General features: G+C 38.4%; 1 protein-coding gene across 38 annotated transcripts in view; it reads left to right on the forward strand.

Moving 5' to 3' along the window:
* CTBP1 (C-terminal binding protein 1) overlaps positions 1-17519 on the forward strand; it is a 221785-nt gene that overhangs the window by 182627 nt on the left and 21639 nt on the right. For 37 of the 38 annotated variants that reach the window (XM_046940238.1, XM_046940240.1, XM_046940234.1 and 34 more), the window contains 2 exons: positions 2522-2676; positions 14601-14745. The exons of the other annotated variant lie outside the window; for it this stretch is intronic. In XM_046940238.1, coding sequence (XP_046796194.1) covers positions 2522-2676; positions 14601-14745 — 300 coding nt within the window. The remainder of the gene's footprint in view (positions 1-2521; positions 2677-14600; positions 14746-17519) is intronic. 38 annotated transcript variants of the gene reach the window in all.

The following is a 17519-nucleotide window of genomic DNA, read 5'->3' on the forward strand; positions in this document are numbered from 1 at the left end:
AATTGTTATTTTAAGGAGCTGTGTTTTGTAGTGCTGTATTTGGTTTTCCTGAGGCAGCTCTGGTGAGAAGAATAATTTTTGAGAGGGATGGCTTTTAATCTCGTTATCAGTTTGGGCTGTGTGGGCTCTTCCCTTGACAGATCTTTTTGCTATCTCTGAGGGAAATCAACTGTGCCGCATTTCTCCTCTTTCATCTTAAGCATTTCTAGCAAAGTTGTGTATATTTTATGTACTTCAGCTTGGTTTCAAACTTGTCATTGAAGTCCTGGCTTTACTCCTGGTTAAGAAGATGACCATTAACATTTCACTTGTACAGCAAGCAGTTATTATAATCAGTATGAATAGGGCTTGCAGTGTTGTTTTTACATTTGTTTCAAAACATAATTGCATTTTATTAGTGCAGTTGCATGTTTTGGTGTGAAACATGAACAAGTCTATAACATGCTTCATTTTCGAGTGCTTTAAAAGAAATTAAAGATTGGGGCTTTATAATTAAGTTCCCATTAAAGGATAGCAGTTATTCTTAGGATAGGTATGTAGCATTTGTATTGCATGTTCGTGTTGTATTTCTGTCCTGTACCACATTATGAATGTTGGTTTATTTGTTAAAATTGTCTGTCTGAAGGTTGTGTGGCCGTTTAGGGTTCAGGCATGTAACAGCAGACAGTAGGTTAGCAAGGTGCTGGATTTCCATAAACAATATTTGGTGGGATATTAAATGCTATTTACCAAAGTAATGGGTGATTTCTTTTTTTTCTGGGCACCAGAAGCATTTATAAAGATGTGTGTTAGAGTAGAGGGCAGGTATTGATGGATTGCCAGCAGATAGTGCATTGCACCCACTGAACACTTTGGTGAATGCTTTTCATGCCTGAATGCCTGTCTGCTATTGTGAGAGTGCTGCAGTTGTGTTCTGGTTGGCAGATGTTGGGGCTAAAATGAGAAGAGACCAAATGTACTTCAGTGACCGAATAGAAGGATCAGTGAGGATCTGTTGTCCTTCTGTGTCCTGTCTGCAAGATCCTTTTGCTGTTTGCTGTCGGATAAGCAATCTGAAGTGTTAAGCAATTGCATTCAAATGAAATCTAGCTGTGGTTGCTAAAAGTACTGCAGGTCAGGTACTAGCTGGGAGTGCAGCAAACAGGAAAAATTCCAGTGACCCATGTTGAGTCATCTTCAAGTACAAGGACTGTTTGACTAGGTAAAGAATGTCATTGCCAGGTTGTAGTAAGGCTGCTCACTTCTGCTTACTGTGAAGATCCCTTTCCCCAGCTGCTGGTTTCCTTCACTGAGTATCCCGCGTGCAGAACTGGGAGCTGCAGTGCAGGTGGCAATCTTTTAGGGCATGCTTTTTGACACTGTCAGAGGCTTCAGATACAGACATTTCTAGTGGGGGGGGGGTAGCTGAGGAACCTCACCCTTCTGCGTTCACATTGGGCTAATTCGGATTATAAAGTAGGAAGCAACACAGCAGCATTGTTTGCATTTGCGCACAAGAAATATCTACCCTGCTTTGCTCTGCGGTGTTTAAAACTACTTGTGAAAGAGGAAAAATTCATGTACTGTATTCTTGTTTTCATTTTTCCTTATCTCTTCAGGAAGCCCCTTTTTCCACCCACGCTTAACTGCTTTTGTGTAAATGTAATGGTTTAATATTATTCCCTGGAGTACTTTTATATATTTATGGCATCCATACAGTAAAAAGATACTCTCTGAATATCTTGTTATGAGGATTACTTTTCATTTTAAGACTCCATAAAGAGGATATAAATGAAGCCTGTACTTTGAACTGATTTTTTCCTTCCCCCAAATGTTTAATGTGTATTTATTTATCAACCTGCAATGCTCCAAGTGTGATGCTGGCTTAGGGATTAGCATTTTGCTCATATTTTGCCAGAGAGCTTTCAGTGGTGGATTAAGTATGATGCATTAGATCATCGAACAAAATCGTTGTGCAAAACTTCTGAATTGAAGCAGACCTACATAGATCAGCACTAAAAGTGTGTACTTGGACAATGGATCTTCAGTAAATACGCATTTTTGCTGTTGTAGGCTTTTTTTTTTTTTCAGTTAAATTTTAGTAGGAGCAGATCATAGTCGTATGTAAATTGAATGTTCAGCTCCTTACTGAGTTGCATATAGTGTTCCATTATGTACAAGCCTGGGCAAGATCTTTCTCACTCTATCTGGAGCTCATAAAGGTGTGGAATCCAATCAAAATACAAATCTTGGCTAAGGTTGCATAGGCACTTCTTAACACTGCAGTAAGAGTGTCCTTTTAAAACACTGTTTTATTCCCTCAGTGTTTTCAACTACCTTCCATTGTTCAACCTCCTGAGCCTCCGCTGTGTTTTTTCTTGGTGTGAGAAATATTTGTTTACTGACTGTAGATTTTGTTCCTGTTTTTATTAGCTTCAATCCTTGAAATCTTTTTCTGCCATCAGAACGAGCAGGCTAGCTATAACCTGTTTTTATTACATTTCCATGGCTGGAATAACTCATCTTCTCTGTTTCTTCGTAGGCATTCGACCTCCGATCATGAATGGGCCCATGCACCCACGCCCGTTGGTAGCATTGCTGGATGGCAGGGATTGTACAGTAGAAATGCCTATTCTGAAGGATGTAGCCACAGTGGCATTTTGTGATGCTCAGTCTACACAAGAAATTCATGAAAAGGTAATATTACAACGATAATTCTGGTGTTTTAGAAGACGCAGATAATTTAATGATTACAGATATGGTGTTTTGTGAGTGGTGACAGCGTCTTTGCTGTTGTAGTTGAGTTAATAGTTAATTACCTTGCTGATTTACCGGTCATTTATTAGAAGTGATGAACAAAGATAAAAATGTCTGTGTCAGAGCATGCCTTCTGTGCAGTGCATCCTTGGCTGGGTCTTGTCTGTATGCTTACCAATCGAATTAGATTTGTGGAGAGCATAATATCTGGGAAAACTGCATTACATGATGTTTTGAAATGCTTCTTGGAAACACTGTTGCTAAGCTTTGGACTGGAAAGCCAAATATCAGTATTGAATTGGCTCTGTGAAGAACTTTCAAACTTCTCTGCTTAGCCAACTGTTGGCTTAGAAGATACACGCACTGTGAATGTGTGCTGGAGTTTCAAACAAAGGGCTAGCCAAAAGATTATTTTCTAAAAGAATTTAGAAATGCATTCTAGCTGTACGTTATCCCAGAAACTTGTGCCTTTCCTGATGATTTGGAGACATGTGAAACAGCCAGTGGCTTCTAATGCTGTCAAAGGATTTCTCCTTTTCTTGGAGGCATACTCATTTTTTGTGACGATAGCTAAAGGTGCCAGCTGGCGTGTGTGTGCCTGCATGTTCTCTTCTGAAGGCTTCTTTCAGCATGAAGGCCTAACGTCTACCTCAAATCTTCACTGCTCCTCAGACAGCAGTAGAGCTGCAGCAGTAGAGCCTTCCACATCCGTATTTCTGCAGAGTTAGAATTAATTTTGATGAAGTTATTGTTGGCTGTTAGAAGAGAAAGCCTCGACTGCCAAGTATTCCTTTACCTCATAGGATGAAACCTGCTTTTGTGGAAGTAAAAACTGTAATGAATTTGGTGGCAGAGGAGGTCAGTTGGATCTATTCCAGGGGAATTTGTTTCCCCTCTCCAGTGAAGATCCATGACAGATGAATACAAATCCAAGTATTAACATAAAGTCTTGTTGCATGTCTGCATCCACCTCTGCAAACAGAGCGTGTGGTTGTGTGTACTGCTGAGCGTGCTTCAGATATGAAAGTATTACGTCAGCTGAACTGAATTGCACCAATAATCTTGCTTCTCTGTAAAGATATTGTTAAGCTTGTTCTATGCTAATTATAGTAACCCTTAGGCTTGTTATTTCAGAAGCTTTTCACTAACTGTTTTAATTGCTTATTTACTTTTCATTTTCGTATATAGCATTGTTTAAACATTTTAGAGCCTGGTATCTGTACATGATGGAAGACTTAATCTTTTCTTTGACTTTCCTATAAAGCCAGCCGCTTGCACAGAATACCAATACAATGTTCTCCCTTCAGTTACTACATGAATAATTTTTTTCTGTAGTCCCTTTCATGTCAGCATTTTTTTGGTGAGAACCCACCAGCAAACTCTTCAGCTTCCAATTGCCTAAGAAATCTATTTTTATCCTGAAAAAAGTTTCCATTGTTAAAACTTTCAAGATTTTTAAGAGCCACTGTTGTATATTTTCTTTTTTCCAGCATTAGAGGATTAAAGAGCTTTTTTATGCTGCGACAGCACAGCAAGCTAAAGCATCTGGTTCTCGTGTTTCAGACAAAAATAAGAGATGCCTCTCCTCTTGTGGAGCCCTGTATTCCTTGGTGGCTCTCTGATGCAGATATGTTCCCCATATAGGAATATGCTTTTGTCAGAACAGTTGTCAGCGATCTTATAACTTGTTTTCTGCAGCACCCAGTACTGGCTTAACATTATTTTGAACTTTTATTCTGTTGTGACGTTCCATTTTGAGAGAATAAGATTTTACTGAAACCTAATGCCACTTTCATACGTTGAAAGAGATGAGTGTTTTTGCTATGCGTGCAGGCAGAAATGTTTGCTGCTGTGGCAAGGGAACCTAAAAGTAACTAACTAGAGAACAAATGCAAACAAATGAGAACTTGTTTCATCATCATCAGTAATTTGAGATTCTAGTTTTTAAGTTCATTTGTAAAGGTTGAAAAAGGCCTCTTCTCTTAATTATGCAACTCAAGAAATGTAATATACTGACTTAATTCTGTCTGCTTTTCATCATGTTTAAATGCTGTTTTAATTTTACTCTTTTCCTGTCTCACACCATCATCAGAGATGTGACATGTGCAGCTGGATTCCGGTTAGAAGGACTAAATAGCACATGAAGAATAAGTAATCTCAATGCTGTTTCACTCTATTAGTAAATAATAGCTGTCTGCTCTTCAGGTGAACACTGACAGCTGCACCACCTGACTTTGCTTACAGAAATCCATGTCATTTATTTTTAATGCATCAAGACTGGGGAATTCCTGAGTGGCATGATTGCCTTTCCTTAGAAACACCAAATATTTTCCCTTATCAGTGATGTATAGTAAATGAATTATCGAGGTTGAAAGTCAGCTTGTGTATCTCAAGTTGTAGCTTTGGGAAAGAAAATAACTGAAACTTGATGAGTAACACAGCTAATCTGTTGCTGATCTTCACAAATATTTGTATTTAGTGCATATGCTAAAATTTGCTTCCGTTGTTTCTTATATTAAAAGAATTTATTTTTACTGAACTCAATAACGTATCTATAAAGTGTTTTCACTAGCAACCAGTACGTTGTCATGATACAGATTTTCATTAGTCCAAAGGGTGATGTAGTCCTAAAACATTTGGGTTTGCAGTTTGTGTTCTACCAGATGATGAACTTCTGCGACAGAAATCACAAACCCTCATCCATTTCCAAATTGTTAAAGGAATATAACATAGATCAGTTTATGAAATGCAGAGCCCTGCTTACTTTGCATATGCAAAGTGTTCACTTTTCACTTCAGTTGTTTGCTTGCTTTGGAAAAAATGACCTCTTTCAACTCATTTTTAGAGCTATAGTGAAGAAATACCTGCATTCGAGTACTGCCTGTTTAATACATTGTTTGGAAATGGTATTTTAATGAATGTAATTATTTATTTTCAGGGAAGTGTTAAAATCAGGAGTTGCCTATTTAGAGCAGTATTTAAAATGTTTGTAGATTTATAATGCATATTCCCGGCTGTTCTAAATGACACTGCCTTGTTAATTAAAATATTCTTGATAATGGATGTTCATTTGCTAAAGACCATTGTGAAGGAAGAGATGACAGAACTCCAGGAAAATGAAAGGCTGCAAAAAGATGAGAAGTGAAGAAAGCTGTGGTGTTTGGTGGCTTCCATAGCTCCCTGATGGCAAGGAAGTGAGGAATCAGCAGTAGAAGAGGAAACATACTGGAAGCCTGAGGAGGCATTTCTGCTTGCCATGAGAGAGTTTGAGGAACAGGGTGGTGGCTTAAATAGTGTGTTTTAAAATGGCTAGACAGGAATGGAAATAGGGAGTACAGAAAGAGGAATTTGTGTGAGATTGTGAGACAGCAGTAAACTGCAACATGGATGGTTTGTGTTTTTCACAGACAAGCTGAGGGATTTTAACACTTTAACGTGCAGGCAGTAAGGAGGGATAGAAATCAGGATTTGAATGCTGTTTGTATGGGCCAAAAGCAAGATGCTAGCAAATGTTGCTGTACCTTATTGTGCGTGCTAATTGAGGAGCTTTCTTCAGATAGGTTAGTGTGCAAGTTTCAGTTCTGTGGGGATTTCCCTATGTCAGATAACTTATTTCTCATTCTCTTTTTATGGCTGAAGAAATGGAAGTATGGAAAATAAGCAACTTTAAGCAAGTCATAAATAAATAATCGTACGTATTAGAACTCTGTTTCACCTGAAGTCAAAGCTTTTGTTACTGGTGCTGGTTGGAAAGCAAGCTGGGTGGTGAGGGTATGTTTTATTGCTTTGAAAAGGCTACCAGTGCTGAAGTGAATCCTGACTTGTACTGAGAGTGACCCAAAGTACTGCAGTAACTTTGCAGCTGAGGACATTTATTATAGTACTTCAGAAGTTACATGTGTATAAGGTTTTATTGATTTATTATTATTATTATTTTTGCCACTCCCCATCTCAGTGGAGAAGAAGGTGGTTTGTGTTCAGGACTGTTACAGATATTTGTATCTCAGGATGCAACAGCCATTTAAACTTCTGGCTTCTAGGTTCTCTCTTATTATAAAGACTGTACACAGCAGTGTGAAGTTGAGCATTTTGTAAGTCAAATTGTATCATGGGGAGCTGGTGGGAAATGGGAACTGGGTTTTCTCACCCCTTCAGGGGACGCCACTGAGTCATTTGGGGTAGAAATTCACTTCAAGATTTTGGTGGTTTGATTGTTTTTTTTAAACTTTTTTTTTTAATAAAGATCATATTAGTATCAATTAAAGTCAGCATGTTAAATTGCTTACATTTCTTCTACAATTAATTGTGTAAATCTGCCTTTTCAGTTTTCAACCTCAAATTGCTTCCAGGTAGCAGTTTGTTCCGCCATAGGTTTTCGTCCAAAAAAAGCCACCAAAAAAAAACAAGCACAAAAATAATTAGCTTGCTTCCTTCTTCATTCCAGGTTGACTTGCTTTTTTGCTCTCTCTTGCCCTATTCTCTCCTTCTGTCCACCAAAATCCATCTCTTTTTGAGTGCCGTTTGTGGTTTACTGTTCTTTCTCCCTCCATGGCAGCTTATGCAGACAGCCCTACTGCTTTCTGTAACCTTGCTCTTTCCCTTCTCTTTCTTTCTACCTCTCTACCTTGGAGGGCTGAGCACACCACTGATGTTTTTGTGTTGCCTCAGATTTCTGGAGTTGGAATTCTTTGGTCTTTAGGCTTCCTGACTTCATTTTATATATATATATATGTGTGTGTGTGTGTATGTATATAAAATTGTATGATATATAAATATCATTATATATGTGTGTGTGAAGAGAGAGAGAGAGAGTGTACTCCAAGCTAGAAGGAGCTAAGCATAAAAATAATATGTGAACTCTGGCAATAGCAGTGTTAAGTCCAGCAGAGGAAAAATAAAGGGATCCCTGCAAACTTGAATGAAAGAGACAGAAAGCACAGCTGATTACAAATGAGCTACAGAGCAAAATGTACATGCTGAGGGAATAATTGGTGCATGTTTTCTTATTTTGATTTTTGTTGGGTTTTTTTCTTCTTCGATTCTGTGGTTTCCTACATCTTCACCTAGAAGGAAAAGAAAAAAGGCAGGAGGTTGTTTTGGCTGGATTTCCTGCTTTCAAATGCCCATTTCCTCAGAACACTGAGGAAGATGCAGTACTCGGCTGGAAGTGTGGATGTAGTCTGAGTGGTAAACCCACACTGCAGCCTTACAAAGGTTAGCCTTTAGCAAAGCTAAAATGCCTCACATTCCTTGACCTCTGCTAAAAGCACAAACCAAAATTACCTTTGCAAGAATACTGTGTTTCCATACTTTTATTGTAACTGAAAGCACTGAAAAGTTGAACTTCCTGTTCGGTGGAGTAGGACCGGGTGTTTTCACTCACTCATCTATCATCTATGTAGGAAGAAACTGTAGAAGAGTTTCCAGTCAGTACTGTTATTATCCAAGACTGTTTCAAAGAGAAGCTGAAGAGCTTTGATAATACAACAAACATTTTGAAACTGAGACAAATCAAACACGCTGCTGCTGTTCAGATGACTGCCTGATTTGTTTCTATTTTTTTAATGGTCAAGTAAGATCATTTTTGCAGCTTCAGGTTCTTACCCGTTTAAAAGTGAAGCTGTAGCTTTGCATTTTCACCATCATGGTGGTTTATGTTGATGATACATTCCCAACATCGTAGTTGTCCAGTAGATTTCATTTTCAATGTATACAGATTAAAATGAAGCTGTAATGTATAACTTGGGAGTAAAGTTGGTGCTTAGGAGTTGATCTAAAACATTGAAGATTTGGGGAGACTGTTTGAATATACCTTGAATCAAATTCCTTACGATAGACTGAAAGAAAAATGAGAAAATGAAACCCTAAAAACCTTTCTTACACCTAATAGAAGAAAATACTACTTTTAGTATTTATTACAGTAAAGTTGTGTAGAAAATTGGTGTTTGTATTCAACGACCTTTCTGCAGATTTGTCATTAGTAATGCTAGAGGTCAAGTGCAGCATTAGCAGCAAGCTGGCAGCACCTGCAGACAGCCGGAGGGCTGCTGTGCCCAGCAAGAAGCCTGTATTGATCCTACAGGCAGAGCAGGCTCTGCCATGTGCGCAGTTAGCAGCAAGCATTTTACTTCATTTCCTGGTACTGGATCTTCGCTAAGGATCAGTGGGGCTTGAAAATTGCTGATGGTTATTAACAGCTTTTTTTTTGACGCAGTTCTGTGGGTTGATGCCTTGTCATCGGTGACTTTCATGATACAGTGATCCTCTGGCAAAGAAGTTTGATACATCATAGTGTCTGAGAGACTTGAACTGAAATGCTACAGTTCTGTGATATTAGTAGAGCATACAAGTTAATGCATCGAAGTCTTGATAAAAAGATCTTTCATTTAAAGCCTTTTTTGCCTTCCAATTTTAGAGCTCCGTAATCCAAATAGCTTTGTTACCACATTTCCAGCTTGTCAGAGTTCTCCCATGTGCTGTATAGAACCATAGCTACAGACCTGTTTCTCTTTACCTTTGTCCCTTGAATAATTCAGGTTGGATATTAGGAGCAAAATTCTCAGAAAGAATGGTAGTGCACTGACACAGGCTGCCCAGGGACGTGGTGGAGTCACCATCCCTGGTGGTGTTCAAGAAACATGTGGGGTGACACTGAGGGACGTGGTTAGTGGGCATAGTGGGGGTGGGCTGATGGTTGAACTGGGTGATCTTAGAGGTCTTTTTGAACCTTAATAATTCTATGATTCTGTGAAAAAATGTTTTCAGAGTCTCAGAAATCTTCAGAAAATGACTTGTCCTGAAACTACTGCACACAGTTGGCAGTAAAGGACTGACTTCCATGTAGTTTTTTTTAAAGGAAGTCTCCTGCGAGTTAAACATTTATATATACAGTTGTGTATATGTGTATCTACTTTTAAGAGCTGTATTTTATAAACTAGAAATCCACTGTCATATTATGTGTATACTAGTAGTTTATGTATAGTTACACTACATATATTCTATGTTTCTATACTGCGTATATTCTATGATTGTATATTTGTAGTATGTTTATATGGTTCTCAGAGTATTTTCAGGAGTCTTAAGTAGTATTTATGTAAATTTTTTATACTTATTTTTATTTATATAAGATATAAAGCAAATTCCTAATGTTTAGCATCTGAACTAATAGCACTAAAATCAGTAGAAGACCACTAGGCAGTGTCCTGGTGAAAGTGTGTTCCATGAATTGGGTGTGTTAGTGACACTGATTGTAGGAATCAAACATCAAGCTGATGTCTCATAAATAGAAACTGGAACTAAAGAGCAGCACAAACTGATGATTTTAGAGACCTGCTGACTGCTGTTTGAGCACACTGGGTTATATTTTTAGTTTTAAATGTTGGTTTCGTATGGATCCATCACATTGTTCTGATGAGTCTTTTTGAGCAGTTAGAAGCCTCCTCCAACCTTCCCCTAGAATACTGACTACAAATGTTGTGGATTGCTGCTCTTCTGCAAGTCAAGTAATGCAAGGCCTACTCAGCTTAAGTGAAATGCATTGTCTACCTAACTGTGCAAAAGTAACTTTTGGTGACACTGGAAGATTTAACTGGGGATGACACAGCAAGCTTCAAGTCCAAGAAATGCAATATCCTGTCATTTCTAGAACCAGATGGAATATATCACTTCTGGTAATGATTTCTGAGAGGTCTTTTTAAAAAATAACGCTGTGCTGTCATTCTGTATTTATTTTATAAATGTCTTCTGTCTCTGCATTGAAGTAGTTTGGCATTTTATGTACTGTGTTATGTTTTTGTGATCTGGATTGATCTGCAAGCCTTTGAGACCACTTGTTGGTAGTGAGAACTGGTGTGCATTCAGATGACCAAAGAGCAAACTGGCTTGCTGTTCCATTCTTAACATTTTATAGTACTCTTATGCTTTTTGGTAAAATACTCAAGATACTGAGCTTTTATTCAAATAATACGAGGTATGTATGTTGTAATGGTCATCATGTGGTATTTGGTGTGATGGCTAAAATAGCCTGGTGTTGAAATAAGATGAAAAAACTGAAAGGGAAATGTTTAATAAGGATTTGAACCTTCAATTACGTTCACTACTCAAGATGTGTTAAATCTTTGAAGTAGAAATGTTTCCTACTACAGTGTCAGCAGTTCTCTAAGCGCCTTGGAGAGGTGGCATATTGTGAAAGCAAAGTAGTCATTCTGAGGTTGAAGAACAGCAAAAAGACCTGTCTCAACAGTTCTGATTGGAAATGATGTCAGCTCACTGAAGAGGGTATGAAAAAGGCTTTCAGCAGTTTGTAGCTTCACCTGGAAGTAAGTCAGTAACTGAGGGCAGAACAATAATGCACATAGCTTCCTTCTGTCACCAAATGATTATGTAGTCTAACTTGTGTCCTGTGTTTCAACTTTTATCTCAGATCCTTTCTTCCCAAAAAGGCCAACTGTAGTCAGATGAAAGCAGAAATGGCTGCCGAAGGTATGCAGCTACCTCTGTTAGTGCTGTATCAAACTTTGCCTGTTTCATTTCCATGCAGGAGATCTTAAAAGCGTGTTGTCTGACTGCCACGTACCTGAAATTTCTAGCTTGCTTGTTTGTGATGCCTGTAGTACAAATTATCAGGAGTTGATTTTTTTTTTTTTGGTAACATAACTGCAGTAGATGCCAGATCTGCTTATGTTTCTGCTGGATTTCAGTTTCATTTATTACTCAGATTTAGTTCAAGTTTTATTTTTGATCTAACAATCTCACTGGTCTTAAGTATGTTTAATGTATGTAATGACTGAGAATGTAATTTATACAAGTGATATCAAAGTACAGAAACTCCATTGTTAAAGCTGTAAGTGGCATTATTAACATTAATCTCAGTGCAGAATGTTTCTAACTTCAGATTCTCCATTTGTTTTTGCTTTTTTGATACGCTTCTGTCACACGGCTAGTTATTGAAAGCAGTAACATAATTTAATTAGCAAAAATTAATGTGAGATAACGTACAACAGCAGAAGACTACATGTTGGCAGTGCATTTCTTTGCTAACTCATCCATAATCCAAGAAGCACTTAACAGTAAAAAGAAAATCATAAAAGATTTGTCATATCTTTTGGTTTCATATCTCATATAATGCATAAATGAATGTGGAAATGGTTAATGTCAGCATTAAGCCATAGTTGAAAAATGATTTTCCTTTTCATTCAGTGCATTCTTACACTAGCAAATACTTTCTGATATCCTCATGCCAAGCTTGAACCTGAATGGACTCAAAACTGTAATGTGATGAATCCACACCAGTGCTCACAGAGTGCAAATTACAGTCTTGACTGACCGAGTTAATAAAAGATGTATGATTATGAAGTGAAATTCCCAAATGAAATGCCTGAGCCCATTCGTCTGTGTTTAGCCCTTGCTTACTGTGGTTCTTGAGGTACCGAAAGCTCCCTGCGCACACAAACACTGCGGCCCTTTCCAGTTCTGGAGAGCAGAGAAAGAAGAGTCTGCCTGTCTCATCAGTCTTGGGTGCATTGCTGTAAGCTACTGCACATTATGTATGAGTAAAGGATGTTTTTGTCAGTGCTGCGGCTGTCTGCAGCAACCCCTAAAGAAGCATCAGTAGTGTGTGTGTGATACGGTGCCGGATGGAGGACGTGGCCAACTGGAGAGGGCTGGGAAATCACAGAGATCTTCAGGACCTCAAAGCCACAAGCACCAAGTGCATGGAAATGTATCAGTGTAGAACTCAGGGCTGTGACTTGGAGAAGGAAGTGCACCAAGGGGATAGAGAGGGACCGGCCTGGAGGAGACTAGAAGAACTGGGCCTGTGAAGCACAGCCAAGCAAGTGCTGAGAGGAGATACAATCACTGCTTATTAATACGTGTGGATTATAAACACCAAGGAAGCAAAACATGGTTTGAGTAAGTGGCCAACACTGACACCATCGAACAGACATGAGCCGTGCTGTGAGTTGTGACTGGGAATTCTGTGTTTGAGCAGTGAGATCTTGGAAAAATTTTCTGTCAGAGAGCAGTGGGACAAAAATACCCACAACACGTATGGGCATTGTAGGTGGGCATTTAGTCTGGTGAGAAGGGCTATTTCACAGGCAGACTGTACCAGACAATATGTGTTGTGGAAAGTCCAAATTGGTGGTAGAGTCACTGTGGAAGCAAACACAACAAACTGTTGTTTTTTGTTTCTTTTAACCCTCTGTAACAGCTGAAGTAAAAGCATCTGATGATTGCCATCATGCCGATTGGTGACTGCTAGATGTAATCTCCAAAGGACCTGTACCATTAAAATCAAGGAGTTCTGCATGCATATAACCATTTAAATCTTCAGAGTCTTCAGCTGTTCTTTGAATTATGCTGTAGCCAATACTTCAAGGCTGTGTAACTTCTAATTTTCTTGTAGTTCTCAGCCTTACAAGTAAATTCTGCTCAAAGGATTCTCGTCTCTGTCTTACTTAGAGCTGGGGTTGCCAGTCCTGGAACACCTATTGAAATACAGATTATTCTGTGGGGCATTCAATAAGGAGCAGTTTTCTTTTACTTTCATGGGTTTTGTTTACATGTTCTATTAAAATATTTTTGTATTTTAATTTTTTAAAGTTACAGCTGCAGATCTTGTGTTCCAGTGCATTGTTGGCATGCTTTGTGTGCGAGATCATATTTTGCTGTAGGTTTTTTTTCTATTTTTATTGATGTTGATTGTTGGCCCTGATATCGCCATACCCTAGAAAATGCTCACATGAGCAGAAGTAGCTCAACTCAAAGAATCTCTACATGTACCAGGCCCAAAAGACTATTGAAAAAGAGATTTGGAGCATCCGGAGAACTGGGATGTGCATGATAGGATCCACTTGACGTGATTGCAGCTTACTGTAGTGATTTGTAGAATGATTGTGCTATTAGGTGCTACAGTGGAGGTGGAAACCAACATGTTTTGAAGAAGTGGAACAGTTCACTGTACAGACAGAGCTGCATGGCATGCAGTGTCATGGCTGTCTGGAAGCAGAATTTGAAAACTCCTGGACATTGCTTGCTAACTTCCTTCACACCCCTGTCTTTTAACCTTTCTTGAGTAGGTTAGACATATATTCACATCGTTTGAGAGATATTAAAATCTTGATGGTCCTGTCAGTTTATTTTTGCTTTTATTTTTCTCACGTTTCATTTTTGCAATGTTTTTGTCTTGGTACTCTTTCTTGATTCTTAGAGGTGTTAGCTTTGCTGGATAATCTCAATTGCACTATTTTATATGACTTCCAATTTCCCATCAGCAAGAGCTTAGATAGTTGCACCATCACTGAACTAAGGATACATGCTCTGTGTATAAATGGACTGATTTCAGTCTCTGTTGTCCAAGGGTTTTGTAATGATTACTGAATGTTTTCTATTCAGGTATAGAGAGGTTTAATAGTGCAGTGGATGCCTGTACCACTGTGTGATTGCTCTGTTATTTCATTCAAAACTGATTGTCAGCTGCCTAAACAAAAAAATGCTTATTGTTAAAATTGAGTGCCTGCTCTCATGTTTTGTTTTCTGTATGTGTGTGCAGATGCAGTCCTGTATTGAGGGCCAGGTGTTGCAAAACATCTCCTGTGAAATGAGCTTTCCTTCTTAATAAGAGCACAGATACTGAGCTCTTCCTAAAGCTAATCTCATCATGCTAGAATAGACACATCAGGAATGGTAAAAACAACAAACCTGAGTAGACTGGAAGATACTTGGGCAAATACTCTTTAAAATAAAAGATCTAGATTTGATGCTTTTACAGTCTTTAGTACTTGAAAGTTTGTATACATGATTAAGTTGAGATCCTATGAAAGGAAAACATTAAGTATTTATTTCTCTCATTTTACTTGTAGGTACTAAATGAAGCAGTGGGTGCACTGATGTATCACACTATCACTTTAACACGAGAAGACCTGGAGAAATTTAAAGCACTTCGAATAATTGTCCGAATCGGCAGTGGTTTTGATAATATTGACATCAAATCTGCTGGAGATTTAGGTATGACTATTAGAGACTTTGTTTTGTGTCTTATACTTGCCTCTAGAAACTTGATAGCATCTGAGTCTTTGCATCAATGTTTCCTGTACAATTCATGCTAACATTACAGTATGTAAGCTGTATAATTTTCTCATCAGTGTTTAAAAATCATTATAGAGATATTAGCATTAGTTAATTAAGTGATAATATTAATGGCTTTGTGACAGGATGACGGTCTGCTTGTTCAAGATAAATCCAAGGAGTATGGCCATAATTTTTCCTCTCTTTTTCTTTTTTTTACTTGAGTTGTGTGTTTTAACTACTGTCTTCTGTAATCCAATCACAGAATATAATTCCATCAGCATGGAAAACTACTACTGTTTGAATAAAAAATGAGATCATTATCAGCTGTCTGGAACTTATTTATGATGTATGAGATTTAGTTCTAAAGCACTCCATAATATAGAAGTATCGATTTTGTAGAGGAATCAGCTGTTGCTACTTCAGAATAAATTTAGATACTGCAACTATGAAGACTGTGCTTAGTGCCTCACTGTAAAAAAAGCAATAGTCTGATTTCTCCTTCACTTCCTTTAGGATAACCCATCCGTTATCTGTAATCTGCATGTAAAACTATAACTGGAAATAAAAGTCTGTGTATCTTTTTGTTTTTCTAAGTAGATTGAAAATATCAAATAACATAGAACGGTTTGCATTTGAAGGGACCTTAAAGCCCACCCAGCCCCAACCCCCTGCCATGTTCTGGGTGCCTCCCACTAGCTCAGGCTGCCCAGGGTCCCATCCAACCCAGCATTGGGTACCTCCAGGGATGGGGCACCCACAGCTCTATGGGCAGCAGTGCCAGGGCCTTGCTACTGTAACTGTGAAGAAATTCTTCCTTACATCTAATCTATTTAAATAATAAATAGTTTCCCATTATGCTCTGGGAAGATCTCAGAATTGCCTACTTCCATATGACAGTGCTTAGTCTTAATAATAGCCCCACTGATGTAGTGAGGAGCTGTAATGTGGGTCTGTTTATCAGTAAATGAAAGTAAAATAATCGTTTGTTACTAGTGGCTGTGTAGTTTGCACAGCAGGATAAGAACTTTTTGTGAGTTTCTCTGAAGAACAGATCAGGTGTCTAAGGCTGTGTTCCTGCTTATTCTTAGTGGTGACAAAGTTGGGTGTGTAAGCTGAGCCCTAGAAACCAGACACGCACGTAGAGATTGCCCTGGGGTAAAACTCTTGAATTCAAAGCCAAAGATTGGGTCTGGATCAAAGGTCTCAGACCTGTCACGAGTCTGATTTGTGTGGAGAATCCCTGATGAGCGGACTATCTGTGCTGGTTTGTGGGTAGGTCTCTGTGCTGGATGGTAAGCAAAGCTTATAATTTAAATGCATTCACATCGCTCTTCAAGCCGCAGTATAGCAGACTTGGGGAATTCTCATTCATATGAAACGCTAATAATTCAGTTCTTAGGTTGTGATTAGTCTGAGTTATGCAGTTAAAATCCACCTCATTTGTGTATTCCAGTATTTAGAAAATGTACTTGCTGTCTCTTTCTAAAGGCAGTAAATGCTGAAAGACTTGCAATGTAAAATCTCTCCCAGTAACTAGAGCAAAATGGTTGGAGTTTGTATCTAACTCACTGCTCCTGGGACAAATCTCTTTTCATTTGTTGAATATGCATCTCAAGGAGTTAACATGAGAGTTAATTGCTCATTGTAAAAGTCTTTTATTCAGTCTTGAAATACAATACAGAGTTGGACCTTAAGGTCTGACATTCTCCTGAAATTTCATAGCAACTTTGGGAGTAATGTTCAGGGAGCACACTGGTGAGGTTGTTACCAGCTTTTCTCATTCAGTGTTGTTTTCATGTTATCACTTCTTGAAATGCATGCAAACAGATGTTCCTTGGGTGATGTCTTTATGATCTGATCTGTTTTTCTCCAGACTGTTAGTTGTTGACTAGAAAATATGTGCAAGTTGTAAATGTAACTACATGCAAGTGAAATGTGAATCAAGGGTAACACCTGTTGTCTACTAAGTTTTTCAACATTAAACTTAAGCATGTGATCATTGAAAAGAAAGCAGTGGGAAAAGGAACATAGAAGGAGTGGACAAGAGAAGATTGCGTTATCTTCTTCAGTGTGCAATATCTCTTTCCTTCAGAGCATTGTCTTTACCCCCCTGCCTGTATGGTTTACCATGCCTTTTTGAAACCAGCTGTTATTAAAGAAGGGGAAAATGGGGGGGGGGGGGGGGGGGGAATGTTCCTACAAATTAGGAATTAAATGATCATACTCTTCCCTAAGGAAATGTATTAGGGAGGAAAGTGTAAGGCAAGCTTAATTTCTTGCATCTCTTCCCACATATGTGGTATAACTACTTATGGTCATTTTAAGGCATTTTCTTTTATTATTGATGCCAGCTATAAGGAGACATGCTTATTAAATTCATCTTTCCATCTAAAGCCTGCATTTTTTTTGCTCCATGAAAGACCTTTTGTGTAAACAAATGCAGCTGTTTAATGTGATGCACTTAAAGGGGTTTTATATTTTAATCTTTCACTTTTTCCCTCATTTGTGCTCTTTCTTTCATTTTTAAAGTATGGTGAGTTTCAGACTGCCATTGATGTTAGCAGGATGCCAACATTAATAGTGATGCTGTTTTAGCTTTGTGTAAGTCCGTAGAGCAGTGACTCAGCACACACAACAGCAGGGGAAAGAAAAATAGTTCTGAGCTTCCTTTTGTTGGCTGTAGAATGTACTGGGCAGCAGAATGAAGGCAT

The sequence above is a fragment of the Gallus gallus genome, chromosome 4, assembly GCF_016699485.2.
Source record: "Gallus gallus isolate bGalGal1 chromosome 4, bGalGal1.mat.broiler.GRCg7b, whole genome shotgun sequence".
Lineage (NCBI taxonomy): Eukaryota > Metazoa > Chordata > Aves > Galliformes > Phasianidae > Gallus > Gallus gallus.